General features: G+C 36.3%; 1 protein-coding gene across 2 annotated transcripts; it reads right to left on the bottom strand.

Annotated features, from left to right (window-relative positions):
- Window positions 1-517: 517 nt before the first annotated feature.
- On the bottom strand, window positions 518-26,926 carry LOC110775693 (double-strand break repair protein MRE11). 2 transcript variants are annotated; one of them, XM_021980304.2, is made up of 22 exons: window positions 26,537-26,926; window positions 26,093-26,228; window positions 25,420-25,577; window positions 23,832-23,922; window positions 21,805-21,924; window positions 21,661-21,729; window positions 12,321-12,412; window positions 12,066-12,168; window positions 11,883-11,990; window positions 11,722-11,784; window positions 10,762-10,833; window positions 10,499-10,576; window positions 9,801-9,863; window positions 9,166-9,229; window positions 5,456-5,538; window positions 4,638-4,751; window positions 4,405-4,482; window positions 4,110-4,172; window positions 3,550-3,815; window positions 1,750-1,870; window positions 1,249-1,440; window positions 518-927 (listed from the first exon to the last, which is right to left on the bottom strand). In XM_021980304.2, coding segments are annotated over exons 1-22 (2,169 nt in total). In that variant the 5' UTR covers window positions 26,539-26,926; the 3' UTR covers window positions 518-894. The 2 variants fall into 2 exon arrangements, with proteins under 2 accessions (XP_021835996.1, XP_056682378.1); XM_056826400.1 differs by having other exon boundaries at window positions 25,420-25,591; window positions 26,537-26,549.
- Window positions 26,927-27,534: the final 608 nt, after the last annotated feature.

Raw genomic sequence — 27,534 nt, forward strand, 5'->3', positions numbered from 1 at the left:
ATTCTGGTGATGATCATTTTGTTTGATCACTGCTCTTTTTTTTTTCTTTTTTTTTTTTGACATAAGCTAATACAAACAACTAAGGAAAATTACAAAAAGAAAAAAGAGAAGTTGAAGCTGCCTTTGCCAGCACATGGGCCTGCTCAACCCTTGATCTATCCACCTTGTTAATGCAGCACCAGAGAAAGGATTTTCCGATGTTTGATCACTGTTCTAATTAGGTTGAAATTAACCACTATACTCCGTATTAGTCATAGTAATATAGAAGTTAGATAGAAAATACGGAGAAATAATAAATAGGGCGCACCATTTATTTGAAAAATCTTGTATACTACTACGTATATTACTATGCACTACTCCGTAGTATTTAATTTTCACTACGTATATAGGCGTATCAAGGAACTTTTTCCCAAACTAGTACAAGTTGTTTGCCCTCTTCATCAAGAGAACGCTCATAGTAGATGCTTGGCCACCAAACCTCCAAACCGAACAAAATGGTGCTAAATAACTTGTGAAATAGGCCATAAACCAACAAAGAACATAGTAGCTCATACATATGAAGGAGGTGAAACATATGAATTTCGGCTAGGAGCTGGTAATCAACATATAATACATCACCATTTCTACACCAACTAGTTCAGACTTCAGAATTGTATTACTACACATTAAACCTACAGGAAAATCTCCAAGCACTCTCCTAAAGAAAACTTCAAATTGTACTATACACTGGCCAACGGGAAAATCGCCAACTGTCAACAATTTCTTTATAATGACCGTACCTTTTATGCTATATCAATTGCTAAATTTCCACACTAACTTTTGAGGTAGCTAGAAACGGCTCCTTAGAAAATGTGGCTTCAACACTGGTTTGGTGAAGAAGACTGCATTATTATGTTACCGCCTTAAAGCTCCATAATTTCTTGTGACCTGAATTAAAACATTAGGAATTAGATACACATGAAAAACAGCATACATTTTAATAGTGGTCTAAAATCCTTTTCCGATCTTAAGTGAGGGAAAAGGCCGACCACTGTAAATTCAACCTCAAGGGGCCTATATACAGGTCTGTTGCAAACCTTCATAAAAATAAAATAAAAAAAATAAATAAATAAAATCATTCTCAGATACAGCAAGAAAGCAAAAGCAGGCACACCGAAAAGACGAAGTCAAAAAACATTTGTTCAGCTACACATTTTAGAGCAATGAAAGACACCAAAGTGGGATGAACAAGTCAAATAGCATTCTGACCTTGGGTTGAGACTTGTTAAATCGGTTGGGTATGTCATCATCATCGTCTTCATCATCTTTTCCCATAAGCATCCTTTGAAGTGAAGAGCCCCCTGATTGTTTCCCCCTCTTAGAGGGCTGCGTAGAACCTCTCCCCCTTCCTCTCGGTGCAGCTCGTTTGCGACTTTTTCCTTGGAGTTTTCCATCATCACCCTACCCACAAAACAAAAGCAAAAAACAAACATTGATTATTTTTGCACAGCATCTACAGAGGCTCCCACCAATGGCAAAGCAAGGGGGTAGAGATGTATGCAGCTCTGCGCCTCTACCATTACAGATGCAGAGGGCTTGTTTACATTACGCTTTACAGATTTAAAGGTTGTTACCCGTACACCAATTTTACTGTTCATTAGTGCAGTTAATTTCTTTCAGCAATTACATTTTAAGAAACTTATCTTGCTTAAAATCTCCCCTCAGAAATTAGGAACAAATTATCTGGCATACAAAGCAGATCCCACGTACCGAACTTTCATCAACATCCCGAGCTTCATACTCCTCTGCTCCATCACTCGAGGCAGAATCAACATTGTCATCGTCCGCAACAATACTATGAACTGAGACTGAGGCAGCGACTGATGAAGGTCTGCAGTTTAAAGAGCTATTATTAGAAATCATAAATCACCAAAGACACAAGTAAACAATTTAATTAAGTACGCAGTATGCACAGTTGGGTTTGTTTGGAGGATAATTCAAAGGAGAGAAAAGCAAGGTGTTGGTGTCAAGCTTCATGGCACATCTGACGCCTCCAGGCATGGGTGTTTCAGACTTTCAGGGGAGGCAGGAGCTGCCTGATGTCTGGAAGTGAGGCACCACGTTTAAGGCGAATTTCGCACGTCCATGGAAATAGTGGAACCGTACAAAAATTACTACGCCCACGGTGCCTAGTCTGGGCCAGATCAGAACTATTCTGTTTGGTTCTGGAAGTTACTGCTCGACCCAGAATGTACATCTGTGCCAAACTAAGAACGTCCTAGACTCCCCAGGAAAACTGACACGTATGTCTTGATGTAACCTATTATAACCTCTAGTAGTCTAATTGTACGGTATTCACAGATATCAAACACTTTCTAGGGATTTAATGTTTATAATCATCATTCAACTCCATTAATTACTCCATAGTGCATAATTTGTGTGTTTTCTTCCGGAGCTCAGATTTCCACTTGAGGTTGTTATGTTCTTTCTTTGCTTTTGTTTGTCAATTTCTGTTTTGCTTGATTTCCATTAGTGGTATGATCATTGCTTGTTCCACAAATGAGTTCTTGCTTAATCTAAATCACAACAATGCACAATATTTTCCAGATAACTCGGAATATGAATGAGTTAAATTTCAGTTTGCGACAACGAGCATGTACTTTGTTTAGTGAAACCTTAGTTGAACAGCCAGATAAATGATATTGCAACACATGTGAATCCGTCTATCACAAATATTTTACTACCTTTTGAGCAATAACCTACAACAGCTGCAAGGAATCATCAACTCCATCGAAGCGTACCAAAATGTTGCATGATATGATTACAATCCTCCCCTCCCCCCCAACCCCCCCCCCCCACTCCACACACACACTCTTATGGATATGGTAGAAGGGGAATGTGAAAAATACCTTCCAGAACTGAGAAGTTAGTTACTTGGGTATGATTGGAATTCACTAAACAAGTTTGTTGTAATAAAAGGAGAAGTGGTGCTGGGAGGAAATGCATCCAGAAAGTTGTTATCATTTGATTAGTTCGGGAGAGCACATATTGGCTAGTTTGTATTATGTGATTAATTACCCTGATTATTGCTTAATACAATCATATCCTTCTCCTTAATTCTGCATCTCTCTTCTCCATTTCTTCTTAAACTGTTCTTATTCTTCTTTTGTGGGTGAAACTGTTGAGAGACAAGTTATTGGGTTCTAAGCAATAAACTAAGCTTGAGCGTTTGGAAGTTGGAACACTACCCGTCACCCCCCCCCCCCCCCCACACGACACTCATCGCACGAAAAAGTTTCAGCCATGTCGTAATCTTTAAGCCATGCTGATCCTCACCATCCTAAAAAAGAATTCAAAAGAAAGAAAGAACCTCAGAGCAAAACAAAGATGCTGAATATGTCATCCAGACTAACATACTGCATCCCCCATGGGAAGAAGGTTATTCAGGCTTCCCCAATCAGAAATACAACCATAAACTTATGCAACTTTCTGCACAATCACATGCACAGAAGTATAGGTAGAGGAGTGAAACAGGGAAATGACACAGAAGTATGAAAAGAAAAAAAAAACCTTTCAGAACGGCGGAAACCCAAAGATGCATCAAGAGTTGTCTGCTTCATATTGGTGGCACCTTTTCCTCTCCCCCTTCCCCTTCCCCTTCCTCTCGTCGAGCTTTTGCCAGTTTCAGAAGCATCACGGGAAGAGCCAAGAGCTGAAGCCGTCGCTTTCTTGCCTCGAGCGATAGGTTTTGCTCCTGACAACTGGGTGGCATCATCATCATCATCACTAAAAGATGCTGCACTTCTAGCTCCTGCCATGCGTTTACCCCTAAACTCCTACAAAATTAACATAGTTTAACTACTTCAACAACCAGTAAGACTCATCACTAACACAAATCCAGAGTCCGATATCATCAAAACCAAATCCTTTTTTAAAAAAAAAACAAATGTTCAGTACCCTAGAACAATAAAGTGGCATTTTTTAGTAGTCATCAATAGTTTTAAATTCCTGATGGATTTGCTGAACATATACATAGTACATACATCAAATATTATTCAAAAAGAGCATTCAGGAATAATATCAACATATACCATTGATGGCTTCACACAGAGTTAAGTTAGAGAGCCAACCTCTGATTGAGCACTGAAGGTAGAGGTCTCCTTCGGGTGTGTTGCCCTATGTTTAACACGTTCCTTAAGAGAATAAAAAAAAAGTCTAATTAGACACAAATTTGATATAATTAACTCCAATCAATAAATATATCTTGGCATATCATGGACCACTGGTGAAAAAAGAATACAACAGAGGAAGAGGGGATACACTATGAATGGGTTTGGATAAATATTGTTCAGCAGTTGCAGTGATAAAGAAAAAGCTTTAGCAGATACAAAAATATACGCAAAGATCAAGAATGAAGTCTCTTGCCTCCAAACACTCTCCGACTTTGACTATCAAGTCTTCTTCCTCAAACTTGACTGAGTCTGAATCCTCAGCAATTTTGCTCTACAGAAAAAATTAACGAGACATTACAAGTAAATACTTGACCATTATGTCAAGAAAAAAGTACTAAAGAAAACAAGGAAAAGAAAAAATTATCTATTAAACTATCGACACTCATGTGGGACAGAAAGAGGCGAACTTATAATGTAACTACTTACACGTGTTTCATCAAGATTGTGTTGCAAGCAAGCATGGAAAGCCAACTTGTCATCTTTACTGACAAAATTATGCAGTGCAATATCCAGATCATTGACAGGAAGGATCTCCATTTTCTGCAAGATGTAAAAGAAGAAAATATTACGCTTACTTCCTGCATTTTGTACAGCTGTTTTCATAAATACGACACATTTACGCAAATGGTATCAAGTTGATTTCAGAGTCTTAATGCAAAGATGCATTGTCACATGAAGGGGGGGGGGGGGTTGGCATACCAAATTCTTAGGTGACCCAAAAATATTTATTAATAATTTGAAACCAGTCAAATCAACTGCATTCAGCTAATGTAAACCTCATACAGGAACATCATCTTACATAACTTGAGGTTAGTTCGTATTAAACGCTTCGGACAAAATCAATTCAAAAACACAGTGGGAAGATACTCCATAACGCTAAATAAATAGTTCAAGTTGATTTTTCACACAAAAGAAAAAGGAGTAGAATGATGTAAGAGCAACAGGTTGTAGTGGGATAGCACACTAAAAACAACACGCATCAGTTAATGTGAGAGACCAAGGATGGAAGAATCTCTTTGAGACGAAGTGAGCAGCCAAAAGGAAAAGAGAACTGCGAAAATTTAGTTTGCAAAGTATTAAAATGTGATATTTGTATAATAAACAACAACCACCACCACCCAAGCAGGGAGGCCTGGAGGTATGCAAACTTTCCCATGACCAATGCAATCTAATAGAGGCATGTGATTGTGGTAGAGTCAAAACACGGAAAACAAGGACAGAGATCAAAGGATCAATATACATACCAGGTTACTCTCTGCAACCAAAGCCTCTATATTCTGTTGATTTAATTCTTCCGGTCGGAATTTCTCAGAATTGTCAATTTTCCCTAAAATAAAGGAAATGGATAGTTCCCTCATTAAAAGAAAAGAAAAAGGATAGTCTACTTATAACAAAACAATAAGGAAACTTAAATGTGTTACTGGGAACAAGATTGTTAAAGATAGAATTGAATAGAAATTTAAGTATGTAACAAGAAGCAACCCTAAAAACCTGTATTCTAAAAACAAAGTGTGGACAAGTATCTAGATTAAAATTAAAAGCCTGCCAAGGATAATTTCATGAAAAGATGATTCAGTTGTCCTTAATTAGAAGAAAATATTACCCGTAGAAAAGGGTCTTATAAGCTCTGTAATTGATCAACTGTTACAAACTTACAACCCTAGCTAATCCTACAAGTAAGCCTTGTTTCCCTTGGGTAAAAGATAAACAATTTTATTGAAGTTCAAGAACATGTTAAGAACATTCAGCAAAATACCCATTTCTACACAGGCGGAGGGAGGCATCCTTGAGTGGAATGTTGCTGCTCTCCTAGCCTTCTAGACTAGCTACAACTAGCTTAGTTTTAAAAAGCGCGCTTTTTTGCGCTTAAAGCTCGGAAGCTCAGAAGCTCACAGCAAAACGCTTCTGCCAGCCGAAGCCTAGCGACATACAAGAAGCGCGCGCTTCCTAGCGCTTCGGTGCTTCTGCGCTTCCTAGCGTTTTTGCGCTTCTTGTAGTCTGGGCACATCCGACCCTTCTTTTTTATAAAAAATAAAGCCACGTGACTCTAATCTTCTTTTTTAAAGTATCACGTGATTTCTTTTTTATGAAAAGCAAATATTTGGGAAGTTTTTGAAAACCCTAGTGCAACTTTCTCCCGTAGCCGGATTTCTCTAGCCTTCTCGCCGGATTTCTCCCGTAAGATTCTGAATTTTTCTTTCATCGTTTTGATTTCTCTTTTTTTTACATCTTTTCTTTCCATATTTTCTGAACTTTTGAAATTTTATTATTTCTTTCCGGTTGCGCTTCGCCTACGAAAAGCGTGCGCTTTCGCTTTGCGCTTAAGCTCCAGGGCCCTTTTGCGCTTCAGTGCGCTTCGCGCTTTTTAAAACTAGGGCTACAAGAAACTTGAAAGTCCTCAACACCCAAGGAAATACAGATAACAACTCTGACTTAACACCCCCTATACAGCAGGATAATCCAAAGAACTAATTACAAACTTGAAATCAGACTTTTATCATCCTGCTTTCCTGCTGAAGCTAAAATTAAAACATGTCTCGTGATAAAGTGGCTCTCAAGAAAATTGAGCCACTTGAGATTAAAGGATGGTAAACAATCAACACTAAGTGTTAAGAAGGCCAGAGTAAATAAATTCTAAATGTTAAGAAGGCTGGAGTAAATAAATACTAAGTAACCTGAATCATTTGTATGAATCTTGCCTTAAGTCAAATGAAAGGTCTAACCTTAAAGCAACACTTTGCCTTTCAAATAAAATTGGTGACATAGTTAAGCAACAAAGTAAAAACTTCCATTAAACATTTCCAAAGGATTGCCCATCCACACCCTAGTGGCCTAGAATCGTTACCCTTGATAATTAAAAAAATCCAAAACCTCCACCAACATAGTAAGCTACCAAACCTGCATAAAATGGGGTGTCTTTAGTAAATGGAGGTCTCAAGAATTACAACAAAAAAGGAAGATACAGGAGCATCAAGAAGTACCCGAAGATGGAAAAGATGAGGGAAACGGATGCAGAGTGGCTCATACCATGACCATTTAATTAACTTTGGCTTGAACAAGGTAAAAATTAGAAGCCAGTCAAACTCAAACCAACAAGGATATACATATCTACAGACAAGTATGCGTAGCAGCCCTTTCAAGATGAACAACCCTTCCATTTTGACACATTCCATTTCCATACTTGATCTTATTATCTTAATAAAATGATGCAAAAATATCAATTCTCCAGAAGAAAATGAATCAACCATTTACCCACTAAACCCACATTCCTGGACAATAATCTCCAATTCTTCAAACCTCAGAACCCTCCACTTTTAAAAGACGTCATATTCAAATTCACAACCACAATCTTTCTGGTATCACTAAACCCCAGATCACGAGAGTATTTTCTTATCAAACTTTTGACACTGTTTTCAACAGCAAAAGCTAAATCTTAAGAAGACAGAGGAAGTGAAGAGGAAAGTTAGATATACTAGATTGTAACAATTGAATGCAGGCACCTAGGAACCTATTGACTCTCTTCCACTTTCCCGGTCACAGTAAAACCTGTACAAGTCTTGGCTCCCAAAAGTAGTTCAACAACTGATTGCATCAGCACATCCAAAAATCAAAAGCAATAATAGAAGCCTAGTCTTTCATTAAGGTGGTTAAAGAGTTGAAGATGGTATTGAAGTGGAAGCATACACTCCAGGGGAGATAAAATTGCATGACCATTCATGGAAGTTACATTCAATTATAAGTAGCAGGAAAAGGATAGACTTTTTTGTGGTCCTTGCAGATTTCAAGATCTCCTGCTATGCAAATCAGGTTTACTAAAAGAAATCTGCAAATCCGTATGCAACCAAACAAACAATTTCAAGATACAATTCTACCGCACGGATGATATCAACTGCAATTCAATTGGTCATCAAATATAGGTACTGCTATACAAATATTTCCGCTGGTCTGGATGCACACACTCAATCTACCGTAAATGACATGATAATAAGGGTTTTAAGTTTTAACAGTAATTTTCTAACGAAATGCTAATCAGACTTTCAAAATACGATCCATATATGTCAACACATGCAAGACAGAATCAAGTTTCTTCTGCTTACAGACGATGTTACTCTTTCACCAATGACTGCAAGTGGTTTAAATTTCTCAAAGCTTGATGGTGGAAGCCTTTTGTGTTCTCCGATTGTTGGGGAAAGAAAACATAAAAGCCTATGGTTGAACAATCAGCAAAGGTACTAGAACCTGGCTATCAAAGGATTTTACTAGTTTCTAAACCTACTCATAGTCAGAATATATTATATTCATGACTGATTAACAAAAATGAACCTTATCAAAAAGTTATTAATGTCTGATATTGTTGAAAGTCCAAGGAACGTTACGAGAACCTGTTTCACTTCTCTTGGATTCTATCATTCTACGAGTTTCCAATTTGTATGACACTAAGTATAGATTATTGAGCTGCATTACATGGCCTTATGAAGATGATTAGGACATGTATTTTAATTAGCTAATGGGCGGATTAGTATGTTTGTTGATTAAATTTGGTCGTTAGGCGGTAATATAGCTTTATAACTGCACTAGCTGTAATCGCTATAAAATAAAACCGCATAGCTACATGTATAACCACACAGCAACATGCATAACCGTGCCGCTATATATAATGTTGAACAGTTATATATGAAACCACACAGCTCTGTGCATAATGGAGCGACTATATATATAACCACATGGCTCTATGTATATATAACCACACGTCTCTATGTACATCCTCATGGCTCTATATATATACACGTGAAGGAAACTGAATTAAAGTAAAGAGGGAGTATACAGAAATAGGATCAAGTGAATTAATAGGGATCCAAGCAGTAAAAGAAACAAGTCTAACATTGCCTCTTTTTCTTAGCAATTAAACAAATTTAAAAAACTTACTACAAGCATTGCCCACAAGATAATATACCTTCACTTCGATTCTTGACCCGTGAAGCCTTTGAGAATATCAGAATATCCTGAGGGTTTGCCACCTATTAATCGCAAAAATGTTCATTTCACTAACAATCATGAACATTATTTATCTGGATAGTAATAAGGCCACTATCCCAAATAATTGGCAAGATTGTAAAAAATTGAGATTAAGATAATGGTCAAATTCTTTTTGAAAATACAAAAAATAGTCAAACTCCTGATGAATTGTCACCATCTTTTTACATTGAAGCAATAAGGCCCGATTCAATTCACCATAAAAAATGATATTCAGAAGAATAAGTCATTAGTAAAATCAGTTTTAATGAGTATAAATCGGTTTTGATCAATAAAAATCAGTAATTACACATATAAAAACACTAGTGAATCAGTAAAAAAAAAATTGTTGTACTCTGTAATAAGTAAAAATCAGTTTCAATAAGTAAAAAGGCTGTAATCAGTAAAAAAAAATAAGTTTAAGACTTAAATCAGTAAAAAAAAATCAGTTCAGTGTTTTTTTTTTTTAAATACTAATGGTAATTGTAAGCGTCTCGCATGTAAGAGGGGTGTGAGTCAAAGAAAAATATATACTGCATTTTAAATCAAGGAAGGAGAAAATGGTAGACATAGTACCTTTCCAACATATTTCTGACCAAATCTCTGAGGATTTATAGTCATATATCCTGAGTAATCTACCTATCATCATAAAAAATGAAATTAAGCTCTGTTGATAACCAAACTGTGGTCCATGTATGATAAGAAATGGAACCCTAGGGGTATCACCTTCTTAATGCACATGAGAATCATCAAGAATTATTAGATAAAAATGAATCATGAGTCTGTCCACAAATTCAAGAAAAAAACACTCCTGGAAAATACTAAGCACCTAAATGAGGCAATATGAAAAATTGCCATGAAAAAGAAGCCCAAAAAAAATGAGGGTGAAACAGAAACAATAAGAAGTGCAACAGTTTTGTTTGCACTTCATTAATTCATAGTATGTTTTACTCCAGATTAAGATTTAGAGATAAGTACACATCTCCAGGAACTCCTGACTTGGACATAGAGGCGGAGTGAGAAAGAAGTTACTGAAGAAGTTTATTCTTTGCAGAAAGGACTACAAAATCCAGCACAACACATGGTTGGAGGCTAGAACAACCTCAGTCACATTGACTCTAGTCTCTAGATGATGTTTCAGTTCTGGAAAATCATGGTTGGCGGCATTGGAGACTCAATTAAATTTATAAAATGTTAAGAAAGAGATAAGTCACATAAATCATCCAAAGTGCAGCAATCAATAATATTCGTTTTATAAAATAATTAGGACTAACCTTAACTCGAACCAATGGAAGCTTAGCCTCATCTTTGTTGGCCGCTTTGCTGTTAGACTTCTCAATCAGATCTCTGACCTAAGCAATTTAGATCAGATTATCTACCCTAAAACCAAAATAATAGACTGCAAATATGAAGAATCATTACCAGCAACCTCAATTTTTTTTCACATGGAGGTATTTGAAGGGCATAACAGCAAGATATATAAGGGGCGCAGAACAGACACAACAAAAAGGAATTCTCTGAAACAGAAATATTTTACCACTTTATCCAAATGCTCAAGAATTGAATTCTGATCACTTTGATCAATATCAGTTAAATCTTTCAACGCAACCTGAAGATTAAACGAGAAAAGGTCAGGGAGCGTGTCTTTCACTATAATCAATGTAATACTTCCTCCCTTCATTTTTACTCGCAACGTTTGTCACTTTCACGAATGAACAATTTTGATCATTAATATCTTTAATTCTCTTTAAGCAAAAAATATAAAAAGTTAATATTTCAAAAATACACATTAAGACGAATCTAACAAGATACCATATGACTATGTTTTATCTTATGTATAAATCACCAACAATGGTCAAAGTATAATATGTGAATAATGTAGAAATCACAAATGTTGCGAGTATTAAAAATCGGAGGAAGTACTAAATTAGATCCTGTGGGCGCACGGATAGTTCTCCCTCAAAACTACTGCATAATTATAATAATCTTGAACATACTCATTTAGTTATCTAACTAGATAAGATCCCGTGCATGCACGGATATTTCTCCCTAAAACTACTGCATAATTAACAATTTTGAACATACTCATTTAGCTATCTAATATGCAATTTCGTCCTACTACGTATTGTATTACATATATCTATGCGCTTAATATGCTAATTTGACAAAATATTCGATATGGACAATATGTAAATTTGACCAGAATATTGAGTAAATATATTTTCCATTATTAATATACCGATTTTACTAAAATATTACCAAAAATTATTTTTAGCGAATTATTATTAAGTGGTACCACGTATATATTATTGCCTTATTTTATAAACTAATATTCTTTTCCATACATAAACAGATAAGAAGGATAGAAATAAAAATTAAAATAAAATAAAGTAGACATACTTTTTAGGAAAAAGATTTTTGGAAGGAAAATTTTGCACAACGCGTGTCACTTCCTGGTGTCTGTTTTAATAATAAAGTTATAGATGCGAGTAATTACCTCAGAATATTCAAAAGGCCTCACGGATAGCAGAGGTATTTTAGTTGGGCGGTATTGGTTTCCCTAAACAAGCAGAAGAGAATGAGAAAACAAGAAGTTTTTATCCCAAAGTTGTTATTTTACGTAAAGTACAAAAGCAGTATAAAGATTTGTTACACCACCTTAATTTCCAAGAGAAGAACATGTTTTGGCTTCGATTCCCCATCAATTAGTGATGTTGCAACAGAAGAACCAGGTTGTGTGATATGAAAACCCATTCCGGAAACTTCCTGTGAAATTAACAGCCCATCAGACATAAAATCGGATGATAAAGGTGAGAAGCTGTGAGAAATCTAATACTGCACCTGAGGGTCAATTAGGCATTCATGTTCATGCCCCCAAACTATAAAATCAAGGAATCGTGGTAAAAAATGCTCATTTATAGCATTTTTAGGGTTTGTTTTTATTCTGCACAAACAAAAAACCTCGTTACCAAAACACATGCACCTGCTGCAAACATCCAAGAGCTCATGTTTCTCCAGCATTAGGATTAAATTAACTTTTCTATAGGACAAATAGAGAGGAATTCATTTTCAATAGAAAATTGGTAGTGGTAGTACCGATTCTGGTGGAGAACAAGGATATTGAACCAATCTGAAACTTGACATTCTTCTTGCGCTTCAGGGCGCATCCACTGAACAGCATGGGGAGTCTGGGACCACGAAATCAACAAAATTATATCTGACTACAGACTCTATTTCAGAACTTAACAGATGGAATATATACATTATACACATAGAACCAGGTTCCAAAGAGAATCAAGTCTATAAGAAAATGAGAACTAATTTCGTCACTTAAGAGTAAAGCAAAAAAACATTAAAGTAATTTGTATTAAATCCATCGTTTGTGCTCATAATAAATTAAAAGGTTCTCCTGCTACTCAGCTTAGAGCCTTGAGCATTATACAAGGATGTGTCGTAGGAGTAGCCTATTACCTTCTGGGGTGAAATGGCCACAACATGAGCGTTTTTCTAAGCAAGAATTATTACAGTAGGATAATGGCTAGAAGGATTAGAAAGCATTATGACATTACGATTTCCAAGGTTTAGCCAAGGGTTAGCTCAGGACCCCACTTCTTGTCATATTTGGTTTGGTATTGCAACCGCACATGACTTCGAGAGTCATGATGATATAACCAAACAACGTCTTTATCAGAATAATTTTGCTTCTCACTTTGGGCAATTGGCAATCACTTTTCTCTGAACTTCCGGAAATCTGTTTCATGTATCTCGGCATGGAAATTTTGAGTCATGGGTACAGGACCCTTTACACGTAAGGCCTAACGCCTATTTCTCATGCAATTTGGGATCCTCATTTTAGTCAAAGAAATTTATTAAAAGAATCCAACGAAACTTAACGCTTAACACAAGCTGGTTATGAAGAGCAGATCCATGTTTAAGTTCTTCCGTATGCCTTTGTCGTATCATTGTACATCAAACTGGTTGGTAATTTGATTTTTGGACTTACTTTGACATAGTACAAAACGTAGCCCACCAAATAATATATACTCCCATCAAATCAACAACAATATACCCAACTCTCGTGTATACAAATTTAAATCAAATAAAAAATCAAGAATTCAAAGAAACTTCATGAAAATCGAATAAAAATGTGTTATTCAACAACAATTAAATATGCATATTCATAGAAATATTCCCATTAGCTTGTTAAGAAGCTTATATTTGGGGGGAAATCAAATCCTAACTCTTGAAAGTTCGTTGCTTTTATCTTCAACATTGCCACGTAATCATCTTGAGGACGATAGGAGGGCCACCGAATATCCAAAAACATCTACGGAAGCGATGACAATGAGACTGCGAGACAGCGAAGAGGTTGCAAGAACGACGGTGATGAAGGAGATAGAAGGAGTGGTGAAGGAAACAGCACGAGGGTGAAGAGGAGAGACAATTTATGGAGGTTGAGAGGAGGAGGTAACCGGTCGAAGATATGGAGAGTTTAACAATGGTGGTTAAGGAGAGAGAAAGTGAACATATGAAAAACACCAAAGAAATGTCGACCAGGACCAGAGGAGAGAGAATGGGGAGAGAAAGAATAAGATGGTTTTCAAATTACAGCATTTCATTTTGGATTTCATATTCCTTACATTGGAATTATTTTTTAAAAGCCTTGGATTTGGGACGAATGCAAATCCAAATTCTTGGAGTAGCTAAACAAGTCATTTGGCCCACTTCCAAAATTTCAAATGAAATCCATTGATTCCAACAGGCCATTAAAAAAATTCGTTGAATTTGATGTTTGAGTTTCAATAGAGTCAACTTGAAGAGAAAGAATGTGTATTCTTGAGTAGAGAATAAAAGTGAGTCTTCTTGAGGAACGAGAAACAAAATTGAATTAATATCTATTGAATTCATCCTTAAATCGAATTTCATAAAATTTGATGAATAAATTTGTGGAATTTGTGAAGAACTTAGTTGAGTTTGAACTTGGAGGTTCATGGAGTTTACTTGAGGAGGAATAATGGGTACTCTTGAGGAGAGAAAATGGGTGTTCTAGAGGAGAAAGAAACAAAATTAAATTCGTACCTAAATAATTCAACATATATAAGTTCATTTTCAGAAAATTTGATAAAGAATTTAGTTAAACTCGTGAATAACTCGGGGGAATTTTAGTTTGGAGCGTTTATGGAGTCCTCATGAGAAGAAATCGGAATTTAGAACATAACACTTAATTTGTAGAGCATAGGTATTTTCTCACATAAGGAAGTGTACTCACATAAGAGAGATGTTCTCATGAGAGTTTCCTTATACATATATGTGAGAATGATTTCGGACCACCCGGTCAACTTAAATCTAAAGGAGCAAATTACTCCCGTTTTACTAATGGTTCTTTGGTACCTCTAATCTCGGAAAATAAATTGCGACCCAACATTCCAAAAAACTAGACACCTGTTATGACTTGTCTGCCATATGTTTGTCTCTTTCTCTCTCCCCCTCTCTTCCCCATCAGTGTAATTACAGTTGCCATGTGTCAGAAGCTTAAAATATTGCATATTCAATAAAAAAATGAATTTAATAAAATTCAACATCACAAATATGAAATTGTCAAACTTCCTACAAAATTAATTGAATCGGGAAGCTTAATTCAATTGAACACATAATTTGCTCATATGAAGTGAAAGATCCGATTGGAAGTGAAACATGGAGGAGACAGAAACATTCATCGAAATTGACGGAAAATTTGCTCATTTAATTTTTTTTTTTGCTCATTTGAACAAAATGAGCAAATTGTTCTGCTCGTTTACACAAAAAGAGCAAACTGGTTTGCTCATTTACAAAAAATAACGAAATTTCCAGATTTGTTCATCAATTATATCCTTCATTAAGATTTAATTAGAACACTTTGTATTAGCACCGAATCTAGTAACATCTTCCAGCAAATAACAAAAAGAAAAAAGAGGGGAGAGAATGCATAATGTGAAAGAAATTGAAAAGAAATTATGCACCATTAATGGAGGTACAGTGACTTACGAAAATGAATTTGCTCTAAAAGCTTTGCTTTGACAAACTAATTAAAATTATCATTGATTAAAAAAAAAATGGAGAATGAATAGAAACCAACCAACATGATAGATTAATTATTTGCTTTATCTCTCCTCAAACTTCAAAGACCAACCGTAAATTAATCACTCAAACTAGTTAAGTTTTCTCATGGTATAAACTTCGATTTCGTAATTACGATGCTTCTTCTTCAATGTCAGCTTAATTGAAAATGGAGGAGAGAGAAAGAATAAGTGAGGTTTTATTTGGGTGAAATATGGAGGAGAGAGAAAAGATAGGTGGGTTTTATTTGGAGTTTTCTAAACTTCTGTTCCGTATTCTTTGGACAATTATTTGGGCGGATCATGATTGCTTTGAGATTATTGAACCACCGTGAGATTAAATTATTTGAAGGGTCAAGATCTCTTCTTATTCTTCTCATTATAAGAATCTTCTCATTATAAGAATCTTCTCATTAGATGGGGACCCTATATAAGCCAACTCCTGAGGGCATTTTAGTAACTTCACTTTTCGTGTCCACCTTAAAAAATACTAAAATACCCTAATACATTAAACCCTTTCCCTCTATCTCCCCTCAGCCTGTCAGCCAGCCAGTCCTCACTCCTCACCAACCCTCGTTTCTCCTTCGCGAATCACGCCTCTTCTCCTCACCAAACCAGAGCAATTAAATCTCAGAAAATGGAAAACCCCAAAATCTACACAAATCAAATCTCAGAAATCAAAATCACAAAGAGAGAAATATCTCAGAAACCTTCGAATCTCACTCGATCTCCAAAGTCACCTTCTTTGTTTTCCCCATATTTGATCGAAACGACGAACAAGGTCAGTAATCGTGGAATTTCTAACAAATTAAGCATTTTTTCATTAATTTTGTCGATTTCTTTTTAACCTTGATTTCGTATATTCTTCCTTGATTTTCATAATTTACTTGATTATTGATTTTGATATTTGGTTTAATTTGGTGCTCAAAACCCTAACAGAGGAATCCCTAGGATTTGATCGAGAAATTTTATTTATTTGTGCGATTGATGATACTTACGAATACAGGTATGGATTTTGGATTTGAATAATCAAATATTTGGGGAATTTTTTGTTGTTTTGATAATTATTAGGATTTTTAATTAGGTGTTGATAATTTAATTATTATTGATTCACACTATTTTCTTATTAGCTCAGGTCTCCATTTCTCTCATGTTTTCGTTTTTTTGGTCAATTGATTTGCGTATGCTTGGTTTTGATCCGTTGTTTGTGAATTAGGGAGGAGTTTAGAGTGACATTCAAGCAAAAGCACCCTAACAACAAATCTGTTGCTGTTGTTGAATTGAATTGAATTTTGAGGTGTTGCTTTTGGTTTATCAAATTGAATTGTGAAATTTTCAATGTAATTTGCAGTTTCAGTTGAATGTGTGAGCATGTGTAAATTAAAGCTATGGAGAGGAGAAGGGAGTAGTTGGAGGTATGATTGTAGTGTATTTTCGTGTGCCTGGAAGGCGCCTGGGACTCTTACTGGTTCATTTAATTGATTTAATTTTGATTTATTCCACTAAATTGATTGATGAAGCAGTTTCGAAGATGGCAGAGGATCTTCATCCTCTTTCTTCTCTCACTTCCTGTATTTTCTCCTATAGGTGGGGATTCGACTGTAATACCTCGTATTTTTATAATATTTATAAATATATTTTATTATATTTATAAAGCATTTTACGATTTATTAGCATTTAAATAATATTTAAATGTATTTAATGTATTTTAATTAATTAGAATAGTTATTATTTTAATTAATTACGAAACGAATTTAATTCTTGAGTCGGGAAATTAAACGAGTTGCAAATGATTTTTAAAGCTTCGGGTTTTAAATAAAAAGTCTAATTCGTTTTATTAAACGAGCCCAATCAAAAGTATTTAATTTTAATCCTAAGCTAGCCCAATTCATTTAATTCCTAAGCCCAACTCAAATATCCTAAGCCTAGCCCATCAAGGGATTAGGGAGCCTATAAATAGGACTCCCCATCATTAAATTAACCACTAAAATTTCATAAAGCCCCTTTTTGATTTCTTGACCAACACTCCTCTCCTCTCTTTGCTCGGCACACCGCACGCACGCACACAGCCCCGTGCTCGTGCTGCTGTGCTCTCGTGCTGCTCGGCCTCACGCCCAGCGCTGCACCCTCTCGCTCGTGCCCTCGCGTGCAGCGCCCACACCTCCCTCACTCTCTCGCTCGTGCCCTCGCGCACAGCGCTCACACCTCCCTCGCTCTCTCGCTCGTGCCCGCGCGCACAGCGCCCAACCACACTCTCGCCTTCTCTCGCTCTCTCCTCGCGCACAGCGCGCGCCCCTGCTGCCCTCGTCCTCGCGCACAGCGCGCCCCTGCTGCCCTCGTCCTCGCGCACAGCGCGCGCCCCGTGCCTCGTCCCTTCGCTGCTGCGCGCACACACGCAATCGTGTGTGTGTGTGTGTTGTTGTTCGTGTTCGTTTTCCAATCTCTTTTCGCCCAATCACCCTAATTCGTGATTGTTCCATGCTATAGGCCGGATTGGTATAATTCTCTTCTTCCTTACCTATTCTATTTAAATTGCGTATTTTAAATTATTACTCCCTCCGTATTTATTTAAGAGATACACTTGGCCGGGCACGAGTATTAAGAAAAAGAATTGAATGAAATAAAGTAATAAAACAAGTGGGGTTGAGTAGATATTTTAATAAGAAAAACAAGTGGGGACCATGTCATTTTAGGGAGTGGGGTTGGGGGTGGGGTGTAGATATATTATTTAATTAGATGGTGGGGTTGATAAGTTACTAAAAATGGCAAGTGTATCTCTTAAATAAATACGGCCGGAAAAGGCAAATGTATCTCTTAAATAAATACAGAGGGAGTATATTAATATTGTTTTGAGTAATTAAAATGCTGGGAACCGGTTATGAATACCGTGGTTTGAGGATTTGTGTGTTGTGATTCATTAGGTTTGTTTTAATTATTAAAGGATGAATTTTCAGATTTGTTTATTTAATAAAGCATGGATTTTTATGATATTAAACTAGTGTTATTGGGATGTATGGTTCAATTTACATGCAAGGGATGGATTAATTATTTGTATGCTATTGTACGGGATGTCTAACATACTTTGAGCCATTTATTTGTACCTCGTTGTACTATTTATTTTACCACATGTGAAGGGTTAGCTCACGTAAGTCACCGCACATGTAGGGTTCAGTTGGGAATATTATGTATGAAATGAATTAGGATTTGTCGTGCAAGGGCACAACCCTCATGTTAATATGCATGATGTGGAGTCTCACTTTGGTGAGGAGGAACATGGTAGTAATATCACAAGTGTCTTGCTTGGATGATCACAAGTCTTAAAGCATTAAAATAAGATTGTTTTGGTTGTTGTTTATTAATTGTATGTATGCATGTTGTCGAGTCTTGAGTTCGCCTTTATTAAAATATTAATAAACGTAAAGTGCAACCGGAACAAGCTTCAAAACTCTTGGAACGTATATACCTTGAGTATGAACAATGGGGGGAGTCTTGCCGGAAAGCTCGTACTCCTACTAATGATACAAGACGTTGTTTCATTTATATTATGCGCAGGAATTCCGTCGGTATGGCCCGACACTCGGTATGGCCCGATTTTATTATTATTATACTTGGTGTTTGGTTGGCTCCCATCACCTTTTTCCCTTTGTGGATTATTCTTTTGGCCCGTTCGAAGCTTATTCTAATTAAATTGTGAGTCAAGAGTCGAGTCTTATATCTCATGATTGTTTGATTTGTTATTATATGGCTTTTGCATGTTGATTAGTATTTAGTGAGTGATGCATGCTTAGTTTCATTACTCTATGCTTGTAAGTACTCAGCTTTTGCTGACTACGTGCTTTGTGTGTTTCCGGTCATGGCCTTTGTCTTAATGACCCTATGATGATCCATCATTTGCACTTGCATTGTTGGGGAGTAGAATAATATAGCAGGTTGGTAGATCAAGTACGATCGAAATCATGTGGCTTGGGATGATTGAGAGAGTTGCATGTTTTCGTCTTTTGAAACTATTTCTTTAATATTTTAATTATGTTTGAAATGTTTGGATTATTTATATTTTGGGTTTTGGGCCATTATGGTTCCAAATTGTAGGAGGCCTCGATATTTTATTAATTATGGTTTTTAAAAGTTAGTTGACATTTAATTCCGCTGCGTAATTCTGGTAATAGCCTTAGCCGTTATCACGGTGGCGGTAATGCTTTAGTAATTCCTTTATTTTAAGTTGGAAAATGGTTTTATAAAAGCAAGGAATTATTAGGGTGTTACATCGACGGTGCAGGGTTTGAGGACGAGTGACGGCAAGGTGGAGTCTGGATCAGAAAGAAGGGGTTAGTATTATTGATTGTATTCTGCTTTGTGATTTGATGATTTGATGATTTGATGATTAGATGATGATTATGATGGGAGAACTGTTAATGATGTTACTGATTTTGCATTTTTAGGGACTCAACAACAAAATCTGATGTTACTGAAGATGACTGGGAAGTTGTTGAGCTCAACGCTCAGAGTGCTGACTGCTGAGGCTACTATCTTGAATCAGGTTTTTTCTCCCTTTGTTTGTTTTTCCTGGTTCTTTTGATAATAAATAATAGGTTTCTTATTAAAAAGTAGGTTTTTGCACAGATTGTGTGGTTCAAGTTGTTATGGTTTTGGGTTTTATGAATGATCATTGATACCCTAATACTAATACTAATAGGCATGTTTTCTCTCAATAAATCAAACAGTTATATATAAAATGCCATGTGATTCATTTCACCATTTTTAAATTTATTGAGAAGTAAATAAGAGAAAGAAGAGAAACAGTTTTATGCACCCAGAAACTTATAATTTAGAAAACAACCGATCCCTAATTTGACTTTCAACAGTAGTATCGTATTTCTGAGAAAGACCTTTGAAAAGTCAGGAAAGAAATTGCACACCACCTGTTCGACAATATGCCTACATGAGTTTCAAGCAAAAGTTATGCAACTGATCACTGTGATTAATGATATGATCACCCATTTTAAGCTAACGTCCTCAACCTAAATTCAAGCAATTTCAGGCAGGTAATTATTGACAGCACCCAGAAAATTATAATTTGGATGATTTTGGGTTTTATGAATGATCATTGATACCCTAATAGGCTAATACTAATAGGCATGTTTTCTCTCAATAAATCAAACAGTTTTATATAAAAAAAAAAAAACTTTGCCATGTGATTCATTTCACCATTTTTAAATTTTTATACGTGAGGGCCAATTGGGATTGTGGGGGATATACCACTTGAAGAAGTGGAACCAGAGGATCTTTGTGGATGACCATCAGAGAGAAAATATTGGTTCATGCAAGACTTGATCCTATTGGATTAAGGCTTTGGCACTGTCGTTGAAATAAGTAAGGGCTTGCATTGTTGTCTCTTTTGCTTGGTTGTTGAACAATTTTCCCAATCACTGTGAATTTTCACATTCATATCAACTGTGTCTTAGGAAATGGGAGTTATTTTTGTTAGTGTTGGTGTTCTGGGTTGTAATTTGATTGCAATTGAGGAAATTAGTTTTAATTTTGGAGCTCATTGATGCATTGTTTGCGTGCATAAAATCTCAAGTAAATTGGATTCTTGCATCCACTAATTATATATCAGCTTGCTCTTTTTTTTCTTTCACTACTATAGCACTTCCTGGAGGAGATATTTCAGTTACAGAGGTTTATAGTCGCAACAGGACAGAAGATGATGGAAGTACAATCCAAAATAGCTTCTGGTTTTGTTGCTGAGATCACGAATGAGCTTGACGGGCCATCTAAGTAGTGACTTCAGAAAATGAACAAAAACCCAGGGTTCTTTTTGATATTTTGTATATTCTGTGTTTCAGTCAATTGGTGCAAGAAATAGATGGATTATATTCTCTGGTGACATTGTAAATAAACTCCAAAAATAAAGAAGTATGATGTTTGTTTGATACTGCTAAAGATCAGAACATTCCTTGCTTGAACTGATCTTGGATTTGTAGTTTTATTAGTCAGACAGTTCAGTAATACAGATGTGGTAGTTCATGAGTCTACATCTGCTTAATTTTAATGCGCGACTTTGAAAATTGAGGTTTTGTTCTGTTCACCTTATTTTGTTCACATTACCCAAAATAAGGTGAATAGAATTTTTCTGGGTTTTTCTTTTTGAATACATGTTAAAGATTGAAAACACGAAGTATGCGAACTTTTTATAAGTCTTATATGCATGCGATGCATATAATAATTTCGCACGCATCGCGTGCATATAAGACTAGTATATATATATATATATATATATATATATATATATATATATATATATATATATATATAGAGAGAGAGAGAGAGAGAGAGATCACCTGAAACATTCTGTTTAACCTTTCATCCCGTATATTTCCAAGGCCGTATAAAGCCACAGACGTGGAACCCTGCCAAAAAATAGTATGCGGTCATTCGCTGCATAGTTGACTAATATAGAACAGCTGAGTACATTGAAGACTAACCTTCCTGATAAGAATCGGGCAAACAGTTATTTGCCCAACCCCAGATCCTCCAAGATCCATTTTGCCAAAATAATTGACAAGATTGCACGCTGAAAGGATATCAACAGCAGATAGATTGTCCTGTCATCAAAATATGAAAACCATAATCATTACAGCAGAAAACAATGATAAGATGGCAAGCCAAAAACATTGATAACTGACCAATTTGACAGGTCTAATTATGATATACAAGTGCTTGTTCACTAATACTATCCCTTCACCAAAAATTATGTGGCGGAAGATCATACCAAAAATGACAATAGCCACTATTGCCAGACACCATAGAGAACAGAACACCCTCTAAGGAAAAATACATCTAAACAAAAAGATTTTTGTGAAGTGTTCACTATATGCCTCTGTGTGATCATTGACGTAGCAGAAAATACATCTAAACAAAAAGATTTTTGTGAAGTGTTCACATTCTACAAGGTGGATACCTATATGCTCTGGATATTTATTTATAGCACAAGTTGTAGCTAAAACAAGCCAGTATGCAAAAACTCTCTCCACTTTTAGATGCCACCACCTATGTAATTAGCACAACCATTTTGCATATGACAAGAGTGACTCCGACTTAAAACCGCATCAATGCCTTCAAGGCTCCAAGCCTCTGATACAGATTTTTATCCTTTAAGCTGAATTGAGCTGTTAATTAACTCTAACCAAACTGCGAAATGTGATACCCCTCTAGATCACAGCACTCTTAGCGAGAAAATGACTTTCATTTTATTTGAACTCATGCACAATGAAAATCTGGTTAGAACTTAAACAACTGTGAAATATGGAATCCAACAAGAAAAATGGGTAGGACACAATGGCCTAAAGGAGAACAATAAAACAGCGTAGGACATGATGGTTAAAGGAGAACAAGAAAACTGAGTAGGACAAGATGGCCTACAGGAGAACAAGAATGAGAATTAGATATTGACAGTTCCACATAACTAGCATAAATTTGAGAACATCCCAAAGTCCCAATATATTATAACCTATTGTTCAAAGTTCCAATTAGATGGAGACAGAAACCACGCGTTGACCATTACAGCCTCAACCATATGAATTTAGCATGTGTCCTTTTGGTGCACAATGAGCATCGTGCACATGTGTCCATGATCTAATTTGCGAAAGAAACTCACCCAGTCACCCACTCAAATGACTGAACCACATAATTGATTAAATTAGCTTCATCCACAGATAATTAAACTTGATGACTAGCATAAAGCATTTTACATTTTCTATATTGTAGCTATGGTAAGACCATTGACAGTCCATTCATGGAAGGAAATTAATTTGCATGTAGGTAAGAACCAGCCTAACAAATGCCTTCAATTTGGACAGGCAGCACTCGCCCACACTATATATCACTCTAAATATGAGGATCGGTGATCAGTTGAACCCAAAGGATTGGAAGCTGTATTACAATAGTTTCCACTTCATGCCACTTTTCATAATCAGAATGAACTAAAGTTTAGCAAGATAGTACGACCAGAAAAACTAAAGATGAAGACACACATACGACGAGTGCTCCAAGCACCAAACAAGGGAAGAAGTTATGAAGTCTAAGAAAATATTATCCACCCATTCCCATCCCTCTCAGCCCCTTGTACACAATCCTACACATCAAAGAGATTATTAGTTCAGTCGCTCTTTACCTATCTCAATTATTAGTGAAGCTACATATACATATAAGATAGGAGTATAGGACAAACCCCAAATATCTAAAACCCACATTGGGTGTTTTTGTTGATTAGTGCAACACTCGACCCCAAGGCTAGTCTATCTCGGATGTCGTATGCATATGAAGTATTGAAGTGTTGTGATAAGTAAAATTACAATAATAATACGGTGGCTAGTCATGTTCAATTTCTCCATGGAGGGAAAGTGTTGTGACAAGTACATCAATACAAAGACACGATAAACCAAATCACCCGGACCTCACATGTATAAATAGAGAAAAACGGAAAATAATTGCTCCATGCTACAGGTCATACCACTCCAGCAGGATCATCATGATTGCCATGAATTGTGAACACAGGCAAGCCTACATTGTAGTGAGGGTCCTCGTAATTCACATGACCAAATCTGTTGAGCAGAGAAACGCATTATCTATCAGAAATACAAGTAAGGATTCAGCAGTAAGCACCCAAAATAAATAAGAAGTGAAAAAAGGTTCCTGAGAAGCAGCAATCTATGCCTTGAATTTCAATACGGCACTCTTATAGTCGGTTGTAGACATCAGAAGCCCTTAGAGAAGAAATGCTGCAAGAGAATAATTCCTCATCCCTATGAAAGAGATAAGTTCAAAGGGATGGCATATGAATCCTTAACAGCCATCCGGCCCATCCGGATCCATTAAACTGAAAGACAACAGAATATCTCTTGGGGGGTTCCATGCAAATTACAAAAAATTCCAAGGTCATTCAAGTCTCCATCCTAACATGGTAAAGGGTGGGGGGGGGGGGGGGTGTAAGGGCTAGTCATCCTGAACGCATTTATTCAAGTGATAATGCCCCCCTTTGCTCCAAGCTTGGTATGTTTCCGGAAGCTAAAATTTTATACCATCTCTCTTTCTATCTCCTCCTCACTACCACTTCATCCTCGATTGCAACTGAATGCCAACTTCACCAGCTTAATTCAACCTGTTATCAGAGCTAACTCTCAGAGTGGCCACTGGCCAGAATAGGCCCTATTGTTATTAGCAAATTCATTGTTCAGAAATCCGACGATGGTTAATAGGAAATCTGAATTTTGATGGCCTAGACGAAAGAGAAATAGATGAAAAAGAATATGATGGGAATAGTTGACCATGGCTCTTGAACACCGTGATTACCTCTGGATACCATGAAGGAAGAATGGGAGAGAGAAGAGAGGATAGAGATGGTAGGCACCATATTTGGTGGTGGAGCTGATGGTGACAATGGTGTTGGGGCTGTGGAGTAGTAATAGCGGAAGGGAGAAGAATGAGATGGTCGTCTGTAGCTGGCGAGAGTTAGGAGGGAAATAGTTACTCTGGGAGACCCTTTTATCAGGGGAATAGAATATTGGATTACCTTCCTTGAATTTTACCCCTATTCCAACCAACAAAATTGGGCCAAAACTTCTTCTCTTGGAATAATTACCATTGCCCCCAATCTATTAACAACCAAATTATGTGTATGCAATTTATCATCATCTTTTTTCAATAAAAAATTCCCCTTGCTAGTTTCAGGCTAAACATGTCTAATCACATTCTTTAAAAATAGCACAACTAAGACATATTATCATTAAGAAGTTCAATCTTTTTAGGAACTACATTGTTTCCGGATTCATATGAAATAATTTTTTTTTACTCGAACAGCAGTAAATGGCCCAAAAACGTAGATGCATTGCAAGTTTGAAACAAACAAGGTAATCTTCTAGAGGAAATTCACTTCCTTTCCAGCACAATCAAGGTAGAACTGTAGAACAGTAACGCAACAAAAGCTTCGAAAAAGCCCGAGGGAAATTTAGATCCAACATTTATACAATGAAAAAGACGTTGTAGTCAGATCTAAAAAGTTTGTCAATGCTACTATAGATAAAGACAAGCGTAAAATAAACCTGTTTGCGAAGTTTAAAGTCTGGTCACTAACGACTTGGAACTGCACTGGACGATCATTGAGGCAGTATTGACGAAGAATCTCCACAGCCCTTACCAGAGTTGACCTTGAAGGTTTGTTCTCGTGAAAGAGATCACCACCAAGAAGTATGAAATCCACCTGATGGCCACGTACTGTTATTATAAGAGCATTTTGTAATTGGTATAGTGTATTTTATGTGTTGGAAATAGAATCAACAACTGTTTCTATTACCTACTGTTTGGTATGAGTGGTGAGTGACGCACTTCATTTCCTAAGGGTAACCAACTAACCATTACCACCCATTTGTTATCTAAACTAACCTTGTGGTAACAAAATTGTTACCCTCCTCAATCCCTAATCTGAAACAAGGGGTATTATACCAAACATCTGATAACGGTAACAGTTAACATTAGTCTTTCCCCTTCTTATTTGTTTCAATTCCATTTCACTTTCTAAATTTATAACAAACATGCACAAGGATGAAGTAATCACGCGAATGATTCACAACAAAATGACACTAGAAATCCTCTAGAAAAATCACATTATGACTACTAACATATGCAAATTGCAAGTTTTCATCAAAGGGAAATTCTGGGGTTGGTTTTGACACAATTCAATGCAAAAGTATGGAATCATGGATAGTCGGTAAGTACCTGCTTTTTCTCTGCTATTGAACATATCTCCTCGAACGACTCGAATGAATCATGCCTCCGTATCTCATCCTTCTCCATGTAACCTAGGTGGCAGTCTGTTGCAACAAGCACTCTTAACGTATTGATATCGCCCTCCCTGAGAACAATAATATTATAAGTACATTATAAAACATCCCACAACTCTGATAGCATACATGTCATATAGTGCCAACTACCAAGAGCACCACTTTACTCAATTTTAGACCTTAGCCAACTTTTCCTCAATCAACAAGGCGAGCTAAAAGCAATCTCTAATGAAAATTCACTGATTATACTAATATGTGTTAGTTAAATTAAAATAATTACGCAAAAAAATAGCCTATTTTCACTTGAAATGCACTCAATTTCACAGAATAAATACAAAATGGAAAAGTGAAGAAAATAGATGAGAAAAAGAAGCTATACATTTCGTCAACACCGAGAATAACAGCAGCGGAGTAGGAGAGGTGGTTGGCAGTTCCCAATCGCGGAGGTGCCACAGACGGTAGGTGGTGATACAACTGGAAGACGGTAGTTTTAACGGAGGAAAGTAGTTAGGGTTTTAAGAGGATGAGGAGGCAATCGGAACTGCGGTGGCCGGAGGAGGAGGAAGGAGAGGAAGAGCGGCTCTCTGGCGAATGGAGTTTGAGGAGAGAGAAAATAAATTTGGGGTTTAACTTTATTGCAGAAATTAATCAATGGAAGTTGAAAGAATGATGGCGGGAAGGGAATTTCGCTCAGTAGCTAGCTACTCAGTAGTCACTAGTCAGTACTAGAGTGCGCCGTGCGGGTGTGCCTACTGCCCTTCAGTCTTCTACTCTTCTCTCATATTTGAACCAAACAAAGCAACGGTGTAGTGTAGTGTAGTGCAGTGTAGTGTAGTGTAGTGTAGTGTAGTGTAGTGCAGTGTAGTGTTGATGACTTGATGGATTAGTTGGCCACAAGCCGAATTAAGCTATGTTCTCTTCACTTTGTCATTGTTACTTATTGAATCAGATTTTATTAAATCAGATCAGATCAGACTAGATCAGGAACATTCAGACCAGACCAGACCAGATCAGGAACATTCAGACCAGACCAGACCAGATCAGGAACATTCAGACCAGGAACATTCAGACCAGACCAGACCAAACCAGGAATTTTTAATTATTTATTATTATTATTTTAATTATAAATTATAATTATAATTATAATAATTAAAAAAATTATTACTAATAATTATTAATATTATAAATTAATAACTAATTATTATTATAAGTTAATAATTAATTATTATTATAATTATAAATATAAGTAATAATTAATAATTAGTTATAATTAATAATTATATTATTAATTATTATTATTAATTAATAATTAATAATTAATATATTAATTATTAATTAATACTTACCAATTTTTAATTTTTAATTATTAATTATTAA

Source organism: Spinacia oleracea, chromosome 4, assembly GCF_020520425.1.
Source record: "Spinacia oleracea cultivar Varoflay chromosome 4, BTI_SOV_V1, whole genome shotgun sequence".
Taxonomy (NCBI): Eukaryota; Viridiplantae; Streptophyta; class Magnoliopsida; order Caryophyllales; family Amaranthaceae; genus Spinacia; species Spinacia oleracea.

Bases quoted from the DNA above. Each gene is read 5' to 3' on its own strand.
- LOC110775693 (XM_021980304.2), bottom strand. The intron at 12,413-21,660 runs GTGATCTCTCTC...TCGTGGTCCCAG, and splicing joins GGTTAAACAGAATGTTTCAG to ACTCCCCATGCTGTTCAGTG. The intron at 9,864-10,498 runs GTTAGTCCTAAT...TTATGATGATAG, and splicing joins TTCCATTGGTTCGAGTTAAG to GTAGATTACTCAGGATATAT.